The following is a 21,655-nucleotide window of genomic DNA, read 5'->3' on the forward strand; positions in this document are numbered from 1 at the left end:
GTGCACATGCATGTTGGTCTGTTGGTTCTTTTTGCTTTTGTCTTTGGATTGTACACAAATCTATTAAGTACTGGCAATATTGCCAAGAACTTGTGCATATTTGATAAAAGAAGAGTTTCTGATTCGGATTCCACTAATAATACTGCTGGTTCTGATGCTGATACAGATTACTGAGATTCTATTATTGAGATCTAATACTGAGACTGCTACTAATACTAATTCTTCTGAAACTGATCGAAATTCTAATACTGATAGCAATTCTGATTATGATGCTGATACTGATTTTGATTGTTACTGATTCAGAATTGAATACTGATTGTTACTGATTCTGATACTGATTCTTTTGAACATGCTAAAACTAATTCTAGCTCTAATCTTAATTTTCTCTCTGATTCGCATCACGATTCCTATTCTGATTCCCAGATCATTCAGCACTAGGGGATGTCCACGTAGATCACAGCTCACAAGGGTAGACTTGTGCTTCTAGGATGAGTCTATGAATAATACGCATTATCAATAGACATACATTGAATTACCAAGACCAATGTACACTATATGGCCAAAAGTTTGTGGACACCTGATCATCACACCCATATGTGGGCCTTCCTAAAACTGTTGCCACAAAATATGAAGCACACAATTGTCTAGAATGTCTCTGTGTGTGCTAGCATTAAGAATTGCCCTTCACTGAAACTAAGGGGCCCAAACTTGAAACTAGGGGACCCTGACCTCAACCCCACTGAGCACCTTTCGGATGAACTGGAACACTGACTGTGTGCCAGGCCTCTTTGCCCAACCTCACTAATGCTCTTGTGGCTATGCTCCAAAATCTAGTGGAAACCCTTCCCACAAGAGTGGAGGTTATTATAACAGCAAAGGTGGACTAAATTTATAATGGGATTTTCAAAAAGCACATATGGATGTGATTAGTCAGGTGTCCACATACTTTTGGCCATATAGTGTGTATAGTATACCACCTGTATATTCCATACAACTGATAAATAGTAAGTAGTTTCAGAGTATGAGTCTGAGTCTAGAACTGATTTATATTCTGATTCCAGCATGTTGAGTAAACAGTACCGCTCCATCAGAGCCAGTATCACACCATTAACAGTTTTTTTTTTCACAACAGTGGTTACTAATCTCAAGAAGCCATCTATGACAACGACGCAGTACTGAACTTCTCTTTCCATAAAGTGTTGGATGTGGTCTTTGTATTTGTATTTGTATTGTATTTATTGTGTTTATTGTACTGCATTTAATGTCTGCACTTTTATAAGTCTGTTTGCTGCACATTATATGTCATTGCACTGATCTTCCATGTTACTTTATTCCTGTGTATAAAGTGATTCTGAATCTGATTCTGACTCTGATTCTGATCCAGCAGGCACTCTTCAGTGTTTTCTGCAGACAGAGCTGTCCACTCTGGTTGGGATTTCAGCACCGGGAGCTGTCCATTAGCTAACCCTAACTCCACACATACACTTTATAAAGGGGACGTTTGCTTCCAGGAGTGCTTTGGATAAAAAGCAAAGTATCAGTAAAAAATAAACTTCAACTAACCTATAGATAGTTTAACATATTATAATGTCATCTGTTTCTTTAAAATAAAATCTAGCTAAAAGGTCTGAGTAGGACAATATGTAATCAGAGGAGACACTGTTTGTATATAGTATGCTCTAATATATGATATAATATCAACACTATGGTGATGAATTAAGAAAAAACCTGTTTGGAATAAATTCAGGCATATTCTCTACCCCGCCTCCCCCCTCTCTCTCTCTCTCTCTCTCTCTCTCTCTCTCACACACACACACACACACACATTCTGTGGTCTAAAAAATCTCTACTGTCCTGACTGAATACAGCAGAAAGAGAGAGAGAGAGAGAGAGAGAGACAGAGAGACAGAGAAACTGATAGACGTTTCAACCTGCCCTCAATTCCCTCACAGGTTGGCTGGTGGAGAAGAGAAGAGGTAGGCTAGGTCTGGCTCTGCATGCTCCATCCATCCTCCACACTCTCACTCTGCTGCTGCTGCAGTGTAGCATCGCTTCTGGAGGCTTCAGTCGCGCTCACGTTCTCTCCCTCCTGCCTCGTATATTCTGCTTCCAGCTCCCTCCCCTCCATCTCTCGCTCCCCTCCTTCCTGTCTGTCTGTCTCTTTCTCGCTCTTCCTCCCACCCTCTCTCTCTCTCTCTCTCTCTCTCTCTCTCTCCTCTAGAGCGGCTGCAGCTCCCCCGCTCCTCCACTCCCTCTCCCTCCATCTCTCCAAGTGCTGGCGGAATACAGTGAGCTCAAACAAAGAAAGATTGATAGAACAAGGGAAGAGAGGAGCTTAAGAGTGAACAATAAGGGAGGATAGACAGAGAGAGAGAGGGAGAGAAAGAAAGAGAGACCATCGCAGCATTTCAGGCTACAGGAGAGAGGAGGCAGACAGAGAGAGTGTGTGAGAGAGTCGCCATTTCAGTAGGTTTCGTTTTGTTCACTTCTTCTCTTGTTTGGATTGAACGTTCTTATGATCCAGTTGAAATTATTGAGTGTGTATGTGAGTCTAGATGTTTTGGTGTGAACGCTTGTATACGTGTGTGTCTCTATACGTATGCATGTCTGTGTGTGAGCAAGGGAATCTTTAGATTCATGAAGAAATCACTTGTGCATTCCAGCACACTGAGCTGCAGACTACTTGTCTAACAAAGTGATCACGACTGAATCGACGCATTTGTAAGACTGATGCGAGCTTGTTGACACCATGCTTGATTTGTAACTTGACTTTTTTTCAGCGTCAGCATCTTCTCAGCCTGACAGTAGATTTCTGAAAACTAATATTACACTTACCTTGATCATGCACTCATTCACGGGATTGTTTCTTGACTCATAACAGAGTGACTGAGGTAACTTCGTATTCCAAAAATAAAAGTATCTGAAAGTGTCTTAAAGAAATTTGAACTTGAGCAAGTTGCAGCTAGCTTTTGCTGGACAAACTTTCTCTTGCCTGAGGTTTTAAACAAAGGGAGAACTACAAAATGATTTATGGCATAAGTAAAGGTAGGCTAATGTATGTAAAATACAGATCACACTGGCTGCGTATTTATTGTTTTTGTATGAATATATTATACATGTATGATTTTGTAGTTTTTTGGAAGAGGTCCTTATTCATAAACAGCAACAATTCCTCAACTTACATCATTAGTATCCTCTTGTACTGTTTTACGTTTTACATTTCAGGTCACAGATGAAATGCCTTTTTGTGCTGAAGTTTTGTTTGAAGTAAAGACTTGTTATTCATTATTAATGTTTAAATGCACTGGATGATTTGTTTATGCATGGCTGTTATCTGAGAAAAGTTCTTCACATTCGTGTGATTCTGCTAAAAGCTGAATTTTAAGTCTCTGTCCTTGTATTGGTGCTGTGCTTCAGTTGGACGCGCCTGCTGCAGACCTCCAGACTAAAAAATGAACAGGATGTTGATATTGTGCATAAAAATGTATACATGGTTTATGACTTCCCCAGGACTCGCTGAATTGTTCATGCCCTTTTTACTAATTACAGTGTGAAAATGGAAAATAATTAGCGTGAAATATTTCAGTTTGAACTTTTGAGCTTGAACTTGAGTTTGCACAGTGTTTGAGTGTGTGTGTGTGTATATATATATATATATATATATATATATATATATATTTATATGTATTTGTGTGTGTGTGTGTAGAAAGTGTACACTAGTTTATATGCATTGAGAGAAGCAGCACTGGCCCATCCCGAGGTTTAATGTGAAGGACGAAGTTAATATCTTATAAGGTCCCCAGCTTATTATTCAGTTATAAAGTATATTATTCCTACATTCCTGCAACTATGAAACTCTTATTATTTAATTATGTATGAAAAATGTAGTTATGAGAGTAGGGAACATACTGTATGTCTTAGAGTTTTAAGAATCAAATCTTGACTTTAGTGTTTGTAATTGATCTCTGTTTTTTTGTATTTGTTGTAACATGTGAGGTTAGTCACAAACTATACATGGTTTCAGATTAGGCTCATAGAGGCAGACGGTTCAGCGTGAGAATGGTTTTTGAATTTCATGGTAGAGTCTGTAACTTTTGAGAGTTTGATTGTGCAGCAGATGATGAATTTTGAGGTAGATGCTTGAAAATAAGACTAATTATGGATTCGTATGAGCCAATCTGAATTATCTGTCTGTGAGCTGTATGACCCCAGAGGGTTTTCCTGCCTCAGTGAGCCAGACTCAGTGAGTCATTAATAAGATAGCTGGCTGAGAGAGAGAAAGAGAGAGAGAGAGAGAGAGAGAGAGAGACGCCCTGCCTGTTTCACAATGTTACAAGCTTAATGAACACCCCCACCCCAATATTCACACACACACACACACACACAGTCTGATATGTGGTGATATAAATAACCTATTTGGTGAATGCGGCTTGGAGAGGAACCGTATCAAGTGGTTTTGGTTTCACTGCCGTGCAACATACATGCATGACATAATTATCTCATTGATTTTCTGACCTGTTATATCCACACATGGTCCAGGAAATTCCTCATACCTCATGTTTTTGTTGGTTTTTCCTCTGGGTGTGCAGAGCTAGAGCAGTCCCACTTAGTGATATGAGTGACACACTAGCTGCAGTGTTTCCAGAGTTATTTAGTTCTGCATAAACACACAGAAAGAGAAAGCTGCCTTCTTCTCTGAATTCCAATATTATACCAGTTCATTAAAACTACTCAGAAAGCTCAAAAAACCCATACTGCTGTATTCCAACCAAATGTAGTCTACATATACGTGAATTTACATTTAGTGAGCATTTTTCAGGCACGGCAAGTTTAGCAGAATTCATTGAATTCATTATGAATTCAGTGTGAGAAGTAGTTTAAGGCATCTGTACACATTTTTTTGCAAAATACATAAAATGTGGAGCTCATAAAGACAGTTTTCTGCTATTTCATTCTATTACTAATTATTTCATATCAGACTAAAGCATTACAGGATCTGCTTTCTTTGTATCATTAGACAAATGGACAATGTCTTTGCCAGTCCTTGACTGTGATTGTGATTGTGGCTTTGCACAGGTCAAAGTCTCTGCTCTGAATGAACCTCATGCATAATATAAGCAGGTCCGAGTCAGAGAACAATAAAAAGAAATTTCACTGAATAGAAGAGGGTCAGAAGGAGACCCTTACTTCCCTTTCAACCTGTCACATTTTCCAAGCCAGTAAAATTGCAATTGTATGAGAGCATTAAACCTGCCATCGAAACTACATTTATAATGACAATCAAATTAGCGCAGCACATCTGACCAGTCATATAATGGAATAAGATATGTGCTCTCTACTCTGTCAGATATTTGATAAAGGCTGTAGAGGGAGGAATAGAATTACCATTTAGTGGACCAGTGGAAGTTATTCCTGAAGGACACACGCACACACACACACACAAAAAGTAGAGCTAGCTAGAAAATAGATTTGTTAAGTTTCTGTAAGTTGAGTGCAGAATACAGGGTGTCCCAATAGTCTCCATACATAGGGGACTATTTATGCCAGCACTGTTGGTTTTGATTTTGTCAGTGGATGTTTGTGTACTTTCACTTCCCGGTTGGTCCGCAACACTTCCAGTCTTTTTGAATTTGTTAATAAGTTTGGCAACAGTGTCATGTGTGATGTGCTTGCCATGTTTCCTGTTAAAGTCCACTGCAACCTTGAGACAGCTTCCCGATCCAGCCATGAGAATGATTTCAATATGTTCTTCCTTTTGTCAAAGGCGTTCTTAAAGGCTATCTGAAATATATATATAAACTAATTATGAAAAATTTTGGAAGACATTTTGCTAAAAAGTATTAATTTCCCCTGTGTATGGAGACTTTTTGGAAGTTTTCATCTGCGTATATAACACGCTGCTGGATATTAAACCCTATGTCAGGTAATGAATAACACATGACAGGCTGTGCTGTTACAGGAAAATAATCCATGCCCAGCGTGGTGTTATTATGTTTGCATAACAGCGCAGCCTGAAGTATGTTATTCCTATAATACCACAGCAATTACAATTTTTAATTTATTAATGAATGACAAGTTGTGTTCTTTAACCATTTATAGTTATATTTAATGTTGTGGAACATCCATGAAACAACTTACTGTCATCACATACATTAAAGTAGCTATAAAATGTCGTTCCCTCACCAGCCTCTCTTTTTATTTCTTTCTAAAAAAGATTTTCATGTTACTGAGAAACCAGAAAGTGCAAACACCTCTGACCTGAAGTCTCTCACACAATGCAAACTTACTGAATGTTACAAAATGCTGACACCTGAGACTCCTTGCATAAACATTACATAAACATCTCCTAACAGAGTGCTTCAAGAAATCTACAATTATAAATTATACATTTTTCCTTATTGTAACATATTAACCTATTTCCTTTAATAACATGTTTTTAAAATCTGTTTATTATTAGGTTTAGATTGTGTGGAGCGTCCACCGTACAAGTCGCTGTGAATGAGCTGTTACTACAGAAAGATAATGTATTAGAACAAGCATTTTAATCCATTATAGAAGATTAATCCACATTTCTTTTTATAAATACCTTCTTACTATTATCTGTAGTTGTAGTGAACGTACTCACGACTACAGACGAAAGAACAATCTTGGTCATTTCAGTTGAGAGATTTTACATATTTCGCCCTATTTTTTCCTGGCTGGTTTTAGTTGAGCAAAACTGTATTGGAAGTAGATGACATGCAGTCATACCATGTATAAATCAGAATTAATGAGCTACCTCTTCACTTTCCTCTTACTCTTTCCATTTTTACCTACTTTGACCTGTTATCGAAACTTTGTCTAGCTAGCTGTTTGGCATTTTGTATACACCATTTTAGAGCAGCTGTGAATGCATGGTCATGGTGAGTAGTTCTAACAACAGCTGCAACAGAAACGGATTAGATGGACTATGATGAAATAACTGCAATCTTCAATAGCCTCCTAGACATCCCCGCCCAGTGCTGCACAAGATAGGCTGGATAATTAATTAGCCTTAACCAACCACAGTGCCATCATTGTGATAGCAGGCAGCTCTATTTGAACTCCATTAAGTGCTAACTATGTACCATGTTAACCAAGTGGCTCAACAGCATCAGTCAAGTGCACAGAAAGATTCCCCATGAACAGTCCACTCATGTGGGCTTGCACCACTTCAGAAGTCAAAATTGCAACACAATTTTCTTTCTCAATATGGCTGGGCCCATGGACGTTAAGTTTACAGTCACTGCTCCATGTAATTATGGCATAATTTTCGCATTTCCAGTGTCATCCTGCCTGTTTGTATAAAAGAGTTAAATCATTAGCCTCAGTCAGTAGCTACTGTATGCTCAGTGTCAATATTTCCTAGTTGCTTAGCAACAGTATTTTCATGATTTCAACCGCTTAAAAGTGTTCAGTGTTTGCTGTCCCGCGTCGAAAGCACAAATTCACACGTTCCGTTTAAACACAACATCTACTATAACTAACATTTTATATCTGCACTGCATGTAATTCATCCTCCCAGAATTCATCTATCTTGCTTTTTTTCTTTTTTTCTGCTGCAGTCTGATAGAACAAACAATCAGAGGAACAACACTGGAAGATTAGGAGCAAGGAAAAAAGCAATAGCATAGCACTTCTCATGCATATGGACCCCTGCAAGTTCACATTCAATTCACATCACTTTAACTGAATCCATACTGGAGCTCCAGTTGTTACAGCACACACTTACAGTGCATTGCCATGCAGCACACACCTCTCTCTCTCTCACTAACGATCCTATCTGAGCAGGCAGTGTGTGTGCAGTAAGCCAGACAGATATTGCAGTAGGTGCATTAAAAGCAAACTTCTCATTCACGGACATCTGATGATGAGGATGATGATTCAGACGTATCTCAGAGAGGCTTTCTCTACCTGAGCCTGAGCAGCATGATGAGGCCACTATCATGCTAGTGAAGCTGAAAATGGGTTTGGGGGGTGGAGGAGGTAGAGGGAAAGCCGTCATCATCACCCTGCTCTTTGAAGGCAAAAAGGACTCTTTGTGTGTGGGTTTGCGAGACGGGGCATTTTTCCTAATTACTCATCTCAGGTGATTATATGAGTCCTGCCTGGTTTCTCTCGCCTCTCTGCGCTCCTGCAAAGAAAAAAGGATATAGAGTACATTAGGAAGCCTAAATTGGGACAAGTGGCTACTTTGCAATTACAGACAGGAAGACAGGTTACAGGGTTTTTGTAATAGTGTACTGCCAGGAAAAAGGGGTAGTGGAACAAGACAAGAGCTGTTTTTCCCCATATAGCAACAAAGAGCTAGCTAGAAGTAGACGACATTCATTTTATGCCACATTGTAATAATTAGGTATATACTGCAGCATTATTTGGTGGGACAAACAATATTAGTTGTGTAATAATGGTGCATCCAATTTACATCAGATGTGAGAAGTTGGGGTTCTGAATTACGTCATTTTATTATCTCAAGTTACAAAGTGGGAAAAAACCCAAATGGTGAATGCCTCCATGTTGGTCTATTGTTTGTTAGCACCAAACTAGCCAGCTAACTATGATGAGTGATGTATCTTTTTCCTCTTCAAAACAGCGAATTGTATAGTCAGTGTTATAGATTTTACGAGTGAATATGTCTCTATATTGATTGTTCTAAAGCAAACACTAGTACATACAGTATAACTCATTGAAATGTAAGAAGTGCTACTTGGTTTACAGCTGATGCTGTGCACAGCTACAGTATGTTGATTTGACGTCACTTGCTGAACTCACAGTTACCGGGTTACCGAGGAGGAATTCCGAATTGAGGGAGCATTTTCTTTGGTTTTTCTTGGTTGGCGGTCATAAATTATGAGTTATGATCTTTAGTCGAATGCAGCATATGTACCATATATGTTTATGTGTATTGGAATTATTTTTTTCATTCGCATTGAAAATCATTTGCAGTTCTGTCCACTGATTATTTAGCTAAATTTGACATTTTTGCAATGCCTTCCTAAATGGCATGATTATATGGGTATAACAGAACGGTATCTTAAAGCCTAATAATGCAATGTATTTCCAGTAGAATGGTATTTGACATTAACAGAAAAAAAGAATGACTTGTGTCTGTTTTAATATCACGTCAAGGACACATACTGTACAATTGTTTTTATTCATTTAGAATGACTAGATTTATATGGTATTATAAACAGGCGAATGTGCAGTGAAATTCATTGTGACAGCCCTAATGTATATGTGTATCCATATTGTATGTATATGTATATGTGTAGAAGCTATAGACATATTTTTCGTTTTTTTATTTAATGTTATCAATTCATCTTCGGTAATTGCTTTATCCTGGTCAGGGTCATGGTGGTTCCAGAACCTATCCCGGGAACACTGGGGAAGAGGCAGGAATACGCCCTGAATGGGCGAGTCTATCCCAGAACACCAAACTTACACACTTCCACAGCTGACAGGCACTATGCTAGCACTGCACCGCTCTGAGACTCTTGAATAATATTAGTCTTATTTCTAAATCTACTTTATAAAATGCTTCAGTAATCCTAATTCAGCATAAAGGATTCAATACAGCCTGAATCAAGTTTCTTCTGCTATTGTCACGTGCGCAGGAAAACCTCTGCTGTTACGTAATCACTGTATTTAACAGGGCTTCCGTGAAGATTTGATAAAGAACCACATTCAAACTATCGTGTCATAGAAGCCAGCTAGGTTGACATATTTTGAGCACAGCACTCATGCAGACACACACACGCACACACACACACGCAGATTAATGAACGATCAGCCTGTAAATCAAGGAGCTGGCTGCAGGGTTTTTTTCCAGACGTTGTTTGGGAGAGTCGGACAAGCGAGCCCACAGAATGAGTCATGAAGTGGGAGAGTGGTTATTTTTACCACACACGCACACACATACACATACAAAAGAAAAAAAAAGCCACGCTTCACCCAGGCCACTGCAACTGGCTCACCGGAGACAGATTTGTAATGGGCGATATGAGGCAACACCTCCATTAGAGTCCAGTGCAGGCCCTCAAGCATGATGACTCAGCAAAATCACAGTGCTAATTATTCATTAAAGCCAAATGTCTCTACAGAACACGGCAGCACAAGCCTCCAAACACACGCTAGAACATATTCCCCCATAGCACAAGTAGGTATGGTGCTGAAAATGGAATTTTAACAAGATGAATAATTTTTGTTATTCTTACGTAAATGGGAGAAGTCGGGGAAAAAATGGCAAATTATTGCGTATAATTATGCCAAGGCCTCTAGCCTTCTCTCTGAGCATGAGGAGAGAGAGAGGGAGAGAGCTAGATAGATAGGTGGAGAGAGAGAGATCCTGTCTTAGCTGGTGGTAATTAAAGCATGTTCTTCTCAGTGGGATGCAGTAGAGGTCTAGCTGATTGCTCCGTGCCATCGCCATCTCTAAATGCGCTGTGAATGAGACAGACAGGAGAGAGAGAGCGCAGGGAGCAGCACGCTGATTAAAATCATATTTCCTCTCCGTCTTGGCCCAATCTGCCCTGATTTGCCTTGCTGATTAGCACTCACTCATGGCAAACCAGGAGATCCAATCAAGAGCAGGAAACTGGCCAGTACTGTACATTCCAGCATATGGGTTTATTCAAACAAATTGTTTAATATGTTTTTAATATCCAAGAAACTACTATAATGGCCTAAAAACATTTCTACACCTTTCTCCCTTAATTAAGAATGCCTAATCTGTGAATATACGTAATATTCAACCTGAAAACACCCCCTTCAGCCATTCAGTAGAGCTAACTGACTTGCTAACTGCTTATAAGACAGCTCATATTTGCTCAAAGAAAGACATTCATGGGATTTCAGTTTCTGATTCTTTATTTGTTTTGTTATATTATTAGTGATTTATTGAATAGTAGACAAATTTGTAAAAATATACCATAACACCCAACCCTAGCAAATATAACAAGTGGGATTTTAGTATTAGACTCAATTTGCTTTGTCATATACTCAGAGATTTATTTAACATTTGCCCCGCCTGTCTAAATATAGCTAGATTAATATGCAGATTTTGCGACTAAAAGTTTGCAAGTATCATTTCATTCTCTAATAATATGAATATCGTGATCCTATTTTTGACATATAGCCTTTGTAACTCTTCCAGATTATTTAAAATCTTTTTTCAACATCTAATAAACAATGTTTAGCCATTACAAAAAATTTGTTACCCATCTCAGGCAGCAATATCATTTTTTACAAGCTTTCTCTGCTGAAAATAGATGTATTTTGTTCTTAAATATGTAAGTAAGTAAGCAAGTAAGTAAATACAGTTGAAAGTAACAGGATTTAGTATAGTTATAGTGGGATGGGACAGGCCAAAATGCTGTTTTTTTAATTGCTGTAGGTTTTATTCATGCTTAATTTTATATTTACCTGAAGCATGCACATAAGTTGTTGTCATTGCTTAAAATGTCTTTTAACTTTATGTATTTGTAATGGTAATGCCAACAGAATGCAAATGACACCTCAATCGTGGAATCACCCAACTGAGCTCCCCACAAGTCAGCTTTAAATAGAAAAATGTAACTTTAATTTTAATTAGCCATCCAAGCATTTTTGAATTAAGCATTTAAAAAAGATTTTTGTGTTAAGAGGTGAAAGGGAGAAGACGGCTGCATCTGTACTTTTGTACTTTTGCATTTATACTCAAAATAGAGAATAGCTGCTTGATCAAGGTGTACACAGCAAGTCAATCATTTACAGACACACACACACACACACAGCCTGTGGAGAGCAGGCATGGTGAACCCCTCAGGCTGCTATGGTGCAGTGAATGTGCTGTAATTGGCAGGTGTGGTGTGAAAGAAGGCAGACAGGCAGAGCTGCAAGGTGGCCTACACTGTGAATACACTATGAGCTACAAGGTTCATTGTGATATTTTCACCTCAGTCACGTGACATTACATGGTCTTTTTTCCAAGTTAATTTAGAGTGTTAATTGAGAATGTGTTTCATCATTTTAAACATCACATTTTTATAGATATAAGTATATGAGTGTCATTCACAGTGAACACAGATTTAGGGGATGGAGAAGACAAGAATTCTGCTTTTTTAAAGACTGTTATATCAGATTGATTCTGTTTCTTACATGTCCTTTGTTAGTGTGGCTAGTGACAAAGAAAACTCATGTGCCTTTGTAAAAAAAATAAAATAAAATAGGCAAAAGCCTTTTTTTCCCCCAAACATTCATTATGTTTAGTCTGTTTAATTGCACATTCAAAGGGTCGGGGTCATGGCCTGGTGTTACCCAACAGCAGGGATCAGTGGGCCAAAAGCTTTTCTTTGTCCATGAAATGACGTCCCTCTGCCTACCTTGGAGGACACAGCATCTCAGGGAGGTTTTGCCTCTTCTGTCTTTGTCAGAGAAGACTTCTAGCACCTCGGTTGCCATTGACAACGTGTTGGTCAGATCTCCTGCCGTTGCCAGGCATCATTAAGACTTGCTGGCATGAGCTTCTCTGTCTCCATGAGTAGGCCTTGTACAGGGAAACGGCAATTAAAGATCCTCTTAGCCTGATGGAGGAGAATGATGCCCTGACATGGGGGGGAAGTCAAAGGGAGAGAGGGATGGAAGGGAAGGAGAAGGAGGTGGTGAGATGTGACTTTGTATTCTAGGTCTTATTTTGGGTGGATGAAGTGGTGGTCTGTTTAATGGAGGGTGACTGATTCATGCTCTGGATGAAGACATCATGGATAATGTTCACACCATGTGCAATGTCTCGTTAGCTCTAAAAGGCACACAGATACATGCTAAGCATTTTTATTTAGATCATATTTTAGGACTGTTCTCTCTTCTGATGGTATTTGTCCCTGAATCTCTGTGAACTACCTCAAAGTATTATATTATAAGGACGCACTCGAGCAGCTAAGTGTTTGAGTCATGCAATTTGAAATTGGGTTCTGGACCACAACCAAAACATTCAGATACAATTATTGTCAACATGCTAATCTTATGTATAGCCTAATTTCAGACAGAGCTGTTTTTCATGCTCTCTGTCTCTCCAGGAGTCTCAGGGTAAAGTCACTGGAGCCTGTGTTCTTGTTGCAAGACGTGGTTACATGGCCAGTCGTGCGGCTAATCATGAAGAGCTCTGGACTTTGTGCTCAGAGAGCAGATGAAAGCGAGAAAACACCATCAGCCTCAACTCACAGCTCTCAAGGCTGATTGGAATTCTTCCTGATGATTCTGCAAGCATCTCTGAATTACTGCAGGCACACAAACACACATCCATTCTGCAGTCTCCCAGAGTGAGTCAGGCCATTTGACGCAGGCAGTGATAAAGCCTGAAGTCCTTGTCAAGCTTCTAATTGAGCCATGTTCCAGACATCAGTCGCCACCAATCAGATGCTGTCTTCTTTATTTGTCTGTTCATTCTGATGCGCTAAGGAAGCTAGAACACAGACTTTATAAGAACGTTTATGTTTATCATTCTGACACAAGAAAAAAATGAAATGAATAATGTCTCATGACACATGACTGATGTTTAAGGGCTCCAGACAAGGAACAACCATTGAAGCAAATCAAATGAGTCACATCACATAAGTGTTAACTAGTTTTAGGAATAGTCGCATGAGTGGAGGTTTAATACAGGACAGGAGAGATGTTCTAAGTTTCTAAGGTTCTACTGTATGGCACATGATCTATGGTCGGTAGCCCCGCCTTTAACCCTAACCCTACACTCCTAACAAATGGTTACAATAAATTGATGGTATGCAAAAAAAAAAAAAAAAAAATGGAGGTTGAAGAATCATGAAAAGGAGCAAATAACAACTTTATATCTTTTAGAGGATTCCTCAGGTGGAACAGGAACTGGAACTATTAACTGGAACTATTAACCCTAAACCCTATTATTACACTCTTAGAGTAAAGGTTAAATCCAAAAAAGCTTCTTCAGTTTGTCCCTGAAGAAGGAAGCAAAGAACCCCCAACGTAACCCTTAACCCTTTTTTCAAAGACAATAATTCAATCTTTAATCATTTCTAACATTTTCATACAAGTTGGTTTGTGTAAATTCTTCTGGCTTTTGGAGAAACCAACATGTAACGCTTGTAAGAATTCATACAACCAATGGCAGATCTACAAGGTGACAAGGAATGACATTCATGGAGATTCCCCGCCAAATTGCCACATCATTTCTGCAGCTTCTAAGATTAAAAAAATTACGATTAAAAAAAAGGCCAATGTGCCCATACTAACAAACTCCTGAAATAGACTTATGTCTCATGGACATACACAAGAACTAAAAGGAGGGATTTGTATCAGCTAGACAGAAGTCCTGACAGAGAAATTTGTCATAGACTTACAAGAATATAAAGCTCATGACTGCGATATAACAGTAAATTCTATTCCATGTATAATCAATTTATATGAAAAGTTATGAAGGGTAAACTTGGCATTAGGGACACGGTTAGCAGTCTTTTTACGCTTCCATTGGTATGAAATCAACCGAACTCCAATCACATCACCCTCAGTTGTTTGAATTCTTATGCATTTTACATGAGATGAACAGGACATATCTGTGTCTGTTATAAAAAAAACCCCAATTGCTGTTGATCAGTATTTGTCTTAGAGTCAGACTGACTCACAACGGGAATCCGACGTCTGGTGTTGTGCAACAGGGCTGCAGGTGCACAAGCCACTCATGGCGAGACTGTCTTTTGAGACAGCAGGCATAAAGGTTTAAAACTGCAGTCCCTGTCTCAACCATCCACCAAATAATGAGCGAGAGAGAGACAGGGGATGAGCAAGGGGGAAGAGCAGAAAGCCTGCACAGGCTGCTTTGGGACTGTGAAGCTGCATGGCCCACTTTATGCAGGGGAGCACTGTATCATATTATATGAGACAGATGGGAGCTTGGCAAGAATACTAAGCAGTGTTTTCCCCATTTATGGCCAGACTGAGTTCGCTAGCAGTGGCTCCGGCACAACTCGGGCTCAAATGCGTTGATCCGACCAGGTGAAGAAAGGACGAGCACTTTCAATATCATGCAACGTCCTAGTATGAGTGATGTGTCAGTGGAAAGACGCTGAGTGTGTATGTGGTTGGAGGTGACGTGGCATTCACATAGGACTGTCCTTTCAATAGAAATGAATTGGAGGCGGGTTTTGTTGTTGTTTCTTTCAGGACATGTCCTCTGGCCTTGTAGCACACACGCACGCGCACACACAAATAGATACAGGCATTAGACACACACAAACAGCAGTCATTGCAGTAACTAGATTTGTTGTGAAACACACAATATGCGTTCACTCACGCAGTGGAGGAAGAGAGACGGTGTGTATTGCTGGCTATAGATATATGCTTTATCCTGTAAACGGATTTCATATGTGAAAAAACAAACTGACATTTATGCTGAAAAAGTATTATTCACAGTGAATCATAAGTGGTATATGGTCTTTATTTATTTATTTTTTTCACCAGAAAATGATTTTTGAGGAAGATCACTGTCACTGAACACAATATAAGGGACATTTCAGCCAAAACCCAGGAACGCAGGAGGAGAGCTTCAGAAACCGCTACCCCGCCCTCACTCAGCTAATCTCAGGTAGCACTGCTTGAAATGCACAGGCTCCACTGTTTGCTTAAATTTAGTGCTTAGGCAAGTTAAAATGGATCCTGGATGAAGTTTTCCTTCATCCAGAGATATACACATACAGCTCTAAATACAGCTCTAATAAGAAATAATGACAAGAAGCATGAGCATATGATCCCATCTAGATTGCTGCATGCTGATGGTTGCTCTGTTCTGCAGATGGAGGTGGATGCAGCTGAGAAGCGCCATCGAACACGTTCCAAAGGTGTGAGAGGTATAATGCTGCAGCTGGACTCAAATGAACTCACTCAGTCTAGTAGCTTCGACTACTTCTTACCCATAAGTGATTTATATTTGGCCTTTTATTAAGATAACGCTGCATTTCGCAGTGCTCTAGCTACACCATTGACGCTGATATGCTTGGACAATATAATATTACTATGATGGAGCTGATATTGATGTTTGTTCCCTCTAATTGTCTTTTCTTTTCTCTTTTAGTTGCCGTGGAGACTGCAGCACAGGAGCTGTTCAGGTTAGTTTGGACGCAATGGAGGATGCATTAAAAACACAGGAACCTTCTTGGCACCTACATATTGGCAATGAAGTGGTCATGATTGAAGGATTTCTTAAGGACAAAATATACATAGCCACTGGATATCCGAAGTGGAGCTTTTATTTTTCAGCCTCAGTAAAAATACAGAGAGCTGAGTACTTTTAATAACCATTCGATGTGATTCACTCAATATGGCAAGTACCATAGGTGCAGCCTATAAATAAACCTTCTACATTTATAGCCTTTCGTGAGCACATATGATTCTCCCAATTAGTATTGGTAAATATCCCTGCACTCTTAATGACATCAGGCATAATAATGAGAATGAATGGACTGGTTTTTCTCAAGGGCAAGAAAGAGATTTTATCAGGCCTCTGCTCTCCTCACTTTAGAAGCTATAGTGCCACTCTTGGCACACTTTACAAGCCTTCGTAATGGCAGCATCTCCATCATTAAGAAGTGTTTAACACCCATGGACCTGTAAAAGGAGCTGTAAAAAAGGTTTATTTTTATATTGTCTTGTTACTCTAAGATGTGTTCAATTAAAATGACAACAGCAAGGACAGCATGGTATATAGAATATGGTGTAAGAGGACATTGAGTAGCCATTCCGCCATTCTCTTTGTCACGTCTCTTTTATTTCTTTCATATACGAGAGTAAAAATAAATAATCCACGCTTTCTCACTAATGCCACACACATGAGCTGCTACCTCAGCAGGTTGGTCCAGTGTAATGCATGGGTCACTATTCTGGATCCGACAGAGATACAAGGCAAGGATCATTTTGTGGGCGAGAGATAAAATGCTAGAACGAGCACATTATTATTGATGACCAGCTGCCATACGAATGAATGCATTGCGTGCGTGCTCTTGAGGCATTTGATATTTTCATATGTAAAACCAAGAACTTGATCTTCAATTGGTACATTGCCAATCAGAGGCAGAGATATATTAGTTTGGCTAAAAATAGAAAGTGGAGCATTTGCTGAAGGCTCTGAAGGTGCTGCATGGTGGTGTGCTCTGTGCAGTCTGTGGTGGAAGAATAAGGAGGATTAGGGTAACGTATCTGACCGCACATTCGAGCAGGTCAGAGAATCCAAATCTGGCAGCATTTCACTGTTGCTTTTAGTTGGCTGGTGGTCTAAATAGAGCAGCCAGAGAGTGAAGTATGAAATATGAAATATGCAGCCTAGTGAGTCACCAACCGGGAGGTCACTGACAGCTCCGTAAATTTGCAATGAAGGCTGATGTGCCTTGGCTCAAGTGCTGAGTGCGTGAGTGGGTATGCTTGTGTGTGTCTGAGTGAGAGAGTGCAAGTGTGTGCCAGCTTTTAAAATTAATTCCTTCCTTCTCTTGTCTACAGCTGTCCCACACCAGGTTGTGACGGTAGTGGACACGTGAGGGGCAAATACGCCAGGCACAGGAGGTAAGAGTCGTATCATCACAGGAAACACTGTGGAAGAGTGAAAGGTTTGCAGATTTCAGGTAGAAAGGCAGTATTTTTAGACACAGACTTTATGTGTCTCTTTATCAACACATCACAAAATTCACATTTATCTATTTAAAACAGACGTTCCCAAGACTTTTGATAAACAGCTGACTCAGGAAAACGTAGATACTATGAACTCACAAAATAGGCTTTTCGACATGAACCTTTTAGATCTGATATGCAAATTATTGAAGATGACATTTTGTAGTCATTTACATATGTATATACTGTATTCATTTCAAATTTGCATGTTATACAGGTTCATATACAGTATTTATGCAATTTAATGACAGTGTTGCGATGTTCCTAAAACATTTTTGGTACTTTCTTTAACATTAAAGCTTTTACACTATTAATTATTCTCCAAGATTTTTTTTTTTTACTTTCATTCCCTCACCAGCCTCACTTTGTTCTCTCTGTTGATGTTCATAAGACATAACCCTGCAAAGTCCTCAGTCCTGAAGACTTTCCTGTGCTAGAAAACTTAAAGTTACAGCCTTACCTCGGACTGTTACCAAATCTTTGTCTTATTAACTTCAAAAGAGAGAATAAAGAAAGAATGCCTGTTTATAGCTGCTGTAACGTAAGTGGAAACAGGAACTAATGTTGAATGTAACTTTAAGATAACTTTAATGTAACTAAATGTTTAAAAAGTGTGATGTTCATTAATTAAAAAAATTGTTATTGTTGGTAAGTCATTGTTATGTAAGAGGAATAACACACATTGGACTGTGATATCACACCACCCATTCTGTGGATTATTTTCCTATAACTGCACAGCCTGAAGTGTGTTATTCCTTACTTAGTCATCAGTCAGAAGAAACAGACCTCTGTGATGTTAAAACTGAATGGTTGGGTAAGTGGATATGAAATACAAAAAAAAATGCAGAATGGTGTAGTACTTTGTCAGTACTGTGTCAGTTTTCTTGAAGTGATCCTACTTTATTAAATTATTATGTTGTTTAAAAAGTATAGAAGTAACTAGATGGTATATTGCTTTTGGTTCTAACTTAGAAACAGTTGAATAAGACTCATTTTACTTTCATGCCACATTTTCCCCAATAAATCCTACTCTAATTAAAGTAGCACTTGACATATCTGAACAGCTGCAATTTTGTTTTTACCTATTTAAAAATTTTGCAGATGTTATAACCAAACTCTTTAGTGTTTTTGTTCTATGTTCATAGTGAATCTGAACATTAAAAATATTGGCGAAGTGCCAAAATTCCAATGTAGTGTTTTAAATCCCTGTGGGAATTCAAAAGAATTTCTGTAATTATTCTGAGCCAAGGTAGAAATTGGAGGTAGGACTACAGCAATCACTGCACATAAATTTATAATAATTTGCCTTATTGACTCAGCTCTTGAGCCAACGGTGAAAAGCCACCATCCAATTAGCCTGTTAGCCTGCCACATTCCTTAAAAATGCACACTCCTTATGAAGCAACACAGTCTTGCCGTTCTGTGCAAATAGGAGCTGTAGATAAATAAAAGTGATGTTAAAGCATAAAAGCTTGGTATTGTCTGGCTAACCGCTATGCTCGGATGCTCTCACGAGCCTCTTATTAGCATGTTTCAGGAACATGTGTGAGTCTGGCACCATTAATATGCTAATCAGCTTGAAGAGGGCTCTTGCAGGAAGTGTGCTGGTTGTTTCTGCTTGTTTTTCTTTTGTTACTCGCCTTTGCAAGTGTGCTTAAATAAACAGGGACTCAGACATACTGCTAGACCATGACCCACAACTTTTACGAGAGAAGGGATGACACTTTTACATTTCTTCTTTGTAGGAAAAGATTTCCATTCGCCTATTCAAAGGAATTCATTTATCGCCATATCTTGACATAAGAATGAAGACTCTTCTTAATCATGATGAGTCCCTTAGTGTCTAGGGAGGGCTTGTGCTGAATGTTGAAGGTCCAACGGCTTGAAGACTGTTGCCTCTTTTTCAGTCAGGGACATTTTACACCATGTTTAACTTGATGCTGTTTACTCCAGTGAGAGAATAAGGAGGAGAGGAGAGAAAAAAGATGAGACTGATGGCTATGATTCTGATGTCAACCTAGCAGCGGGACCCCGTGAACTGCAAGTCGTAATTGCATTTCTGCAACAGAAAAATGACAACTCCAGTAGACCTCTCACTCAAGAGAGGAACTGGTGTGTGTGTGTTCATACCTGCATGTGTGTGATGTATTACCAGCAGTGGGAGGGAAGGGAGTGATGCTCCAGTGGTGTTTCTAGAGGCCAGACGCATATGTCAGGGGCATCACAGGGATGCCGTGGCGTGGCTGTAATGAGGACACTGTATCACCTGTGAAGAGTGTGCTGCATCTGCTTTGCCCTAGCCAGCCATTATGGAGCCATGATGACAAAGCAATTGCTTTTTCTGGCCCTTGCTTTGTGTACATGAGGTTAGATCATGGCAAAGGTTCTTTCCCCTCTGGTGGAAGGCTAATGTATAATGTATTATGAACATATAATCTATAGGGCTGCATTACTCCATCTAATAGCCTTTCAGAGCCAGACAATTTCTAGCCATGCTGAACGTTGTGCGCACATATCTGAGGTCTTCTGCTTCTCTACTCTGCTAAGAATTGTAACTACATTTGTAGTTACATGATTCCAGACAAACAGACAGCTACATGGAGACTAAAACATCTCAGGTACTGACCCATTATACCTGTCCACTATGCAATGTCTGCATATCCACTGAAATATTACTGCATTATTGCACATTAGTAATCCAAAGGGGATTGAACAGGGATAATAGTGGAAAGAGGTAGTGAGGAAAATTGCAAGTTGCTTTCATACAGTGATTTGAGCTCATATTCATTTCCTACATAGCCTACGTGGGGAAGGCTGCTATAAAAATAGCTCAACACAAAATAGTCCAAAATCACACCTGCCCTCAAAATGTGATTTTTTTTTTACATGCTCAACTCAACAATAATTTTGCTTCTTTCTAAAAAGTAAATGTTTGCAATAAGCAAAGCTATAAGTCAAGAGAACAAGCTTGATTAGTAGGCTTGTTTGTTTTATTGTAATCTCATTATCCGTAATATTGAGTCATTTTGTCTATATATTTTATATCAAAATATTTTCACTTGCAGACATAGCTTTTTTCGTAGTGTGAGTACATAGATTAGTGATTGGGCGAATTTAGCAGCACAGTGCTAAATAAAAAAAAAAAAAAGAATTTCTCAGTAAAGCAAAATGTATGAGTTGTGATCTCACAAAATAACATCACTGGTTTCTAATCTATCATAAGCAATAAACTGAAGATTAGATTATAATGTTGTGGCAACTAGACACATTTTTAGCTACTGAACCTGTGTGCTAAATTAACAAGCTAGAAACTTAACTAATATTAGTGATGGACAAACTCTTGCTGCTGTTAAGTAAATAGCTAAGAATATGATGGGGTAAATCAGATATTAAAACCCCACTACTGTCTACCTGTAACAAATACTCAGGCTGGTGGGGGTACTGTAATGGTGTGGGGAATGTTTTCTTGGCAGACACTAGGCCCTTTAACACCAATCGAGCATCTTTTGAAAGCCTATCTGAGTATTCTTACTGACCACATGTATCTCTTTATGGCCACAATTTTCCCATTTTATAATGGTTACTTCCAGCATGATAATGCACCAAGCTCAGGTTATCACAAACTGTTTCCATGAACAAAACTGTGAGTTCAGTGTATTTCAGTGGCCTTCACAGTCATCAGATCTGAATCCGATAGAGCACCTTTGGGATATGGTAAAACGGGAGATTTGCAACCTGAATGTGCAGCAATTATGTCAACATGGACTAGAGTCTCAAAGGAATGTTTCCAACACCTTGTGGAATCCATGTTCTGAGTTTCAGTATAGTGTTCCTAATAAAGTGGGCAGTGAGGGTTTATTATTTTACATGTTTATCAGTATGTTAAAGACTCACATTTGTCTTATATTTACTATGTTACCACTGGTCGAATTGTGTTTTTTAAGTAACTTTGTTGGTCACAAGAAAATGTGAG

The 21,655-nt window shown here is 39.0% G+C and overlaps 1 protein-coding gene across 8 annotated transcripts in view; it reads left to right on the forward strand.

Annotated features, from left to right (window-relative positions):
- The first annotated feature begins 325 nt into the window (after positions 1 to 325).
- myt1la (myelin transcription factor 1-like, a) overlaps positions 326 to 21,655 on the forward strand; it is a 52,752-nt gene continuing 31,422 nt past the window's right edge. For 4 of the 8 annotated variants that reach the window (XM_026923751.3, XM_026923754.3, XM_026923753.3 and 1 more), the window contains exons 1-5: positions 1,994 to 2,466; positions 15,487 to 15,610; positions 15,818 to 15,872; positions 16,097 to 16,130; positions 17,515 to 17,577. In XM_026923751.3, the coding sequence (XP_026779552.2) occupies positions 15,818 to 15,872; positions 16,097 to 16,130; positions 17,515 to 17,577 (152 nt within the window). In that variant the 5' untranslated portion in view covers positions 1,994 to 2,466; positions 15,487 to 15,610. The other 4 variants (XM_034313947.2, XM_053242263.1, XM_026923752.3 and 1 more) reach the window with 4 other exon arrangements.

The sequence above is a fragment of the Pangasianodon hypophthalmus genome, chromosome 19 (genome assembly GCF_027358585.1).
Source record: "Pangasianodon hypophthalmus isolate fPanHyp1 chromosome 19, fPanHyp1.pri, whole genome shotgun sequence".
NCBI lineage: Eukaryota > Metazoa > Chordata > Actinopteri > Siluriformes > Pangasiidae > Pangasianodon > Pangasianodon hypophthalmus.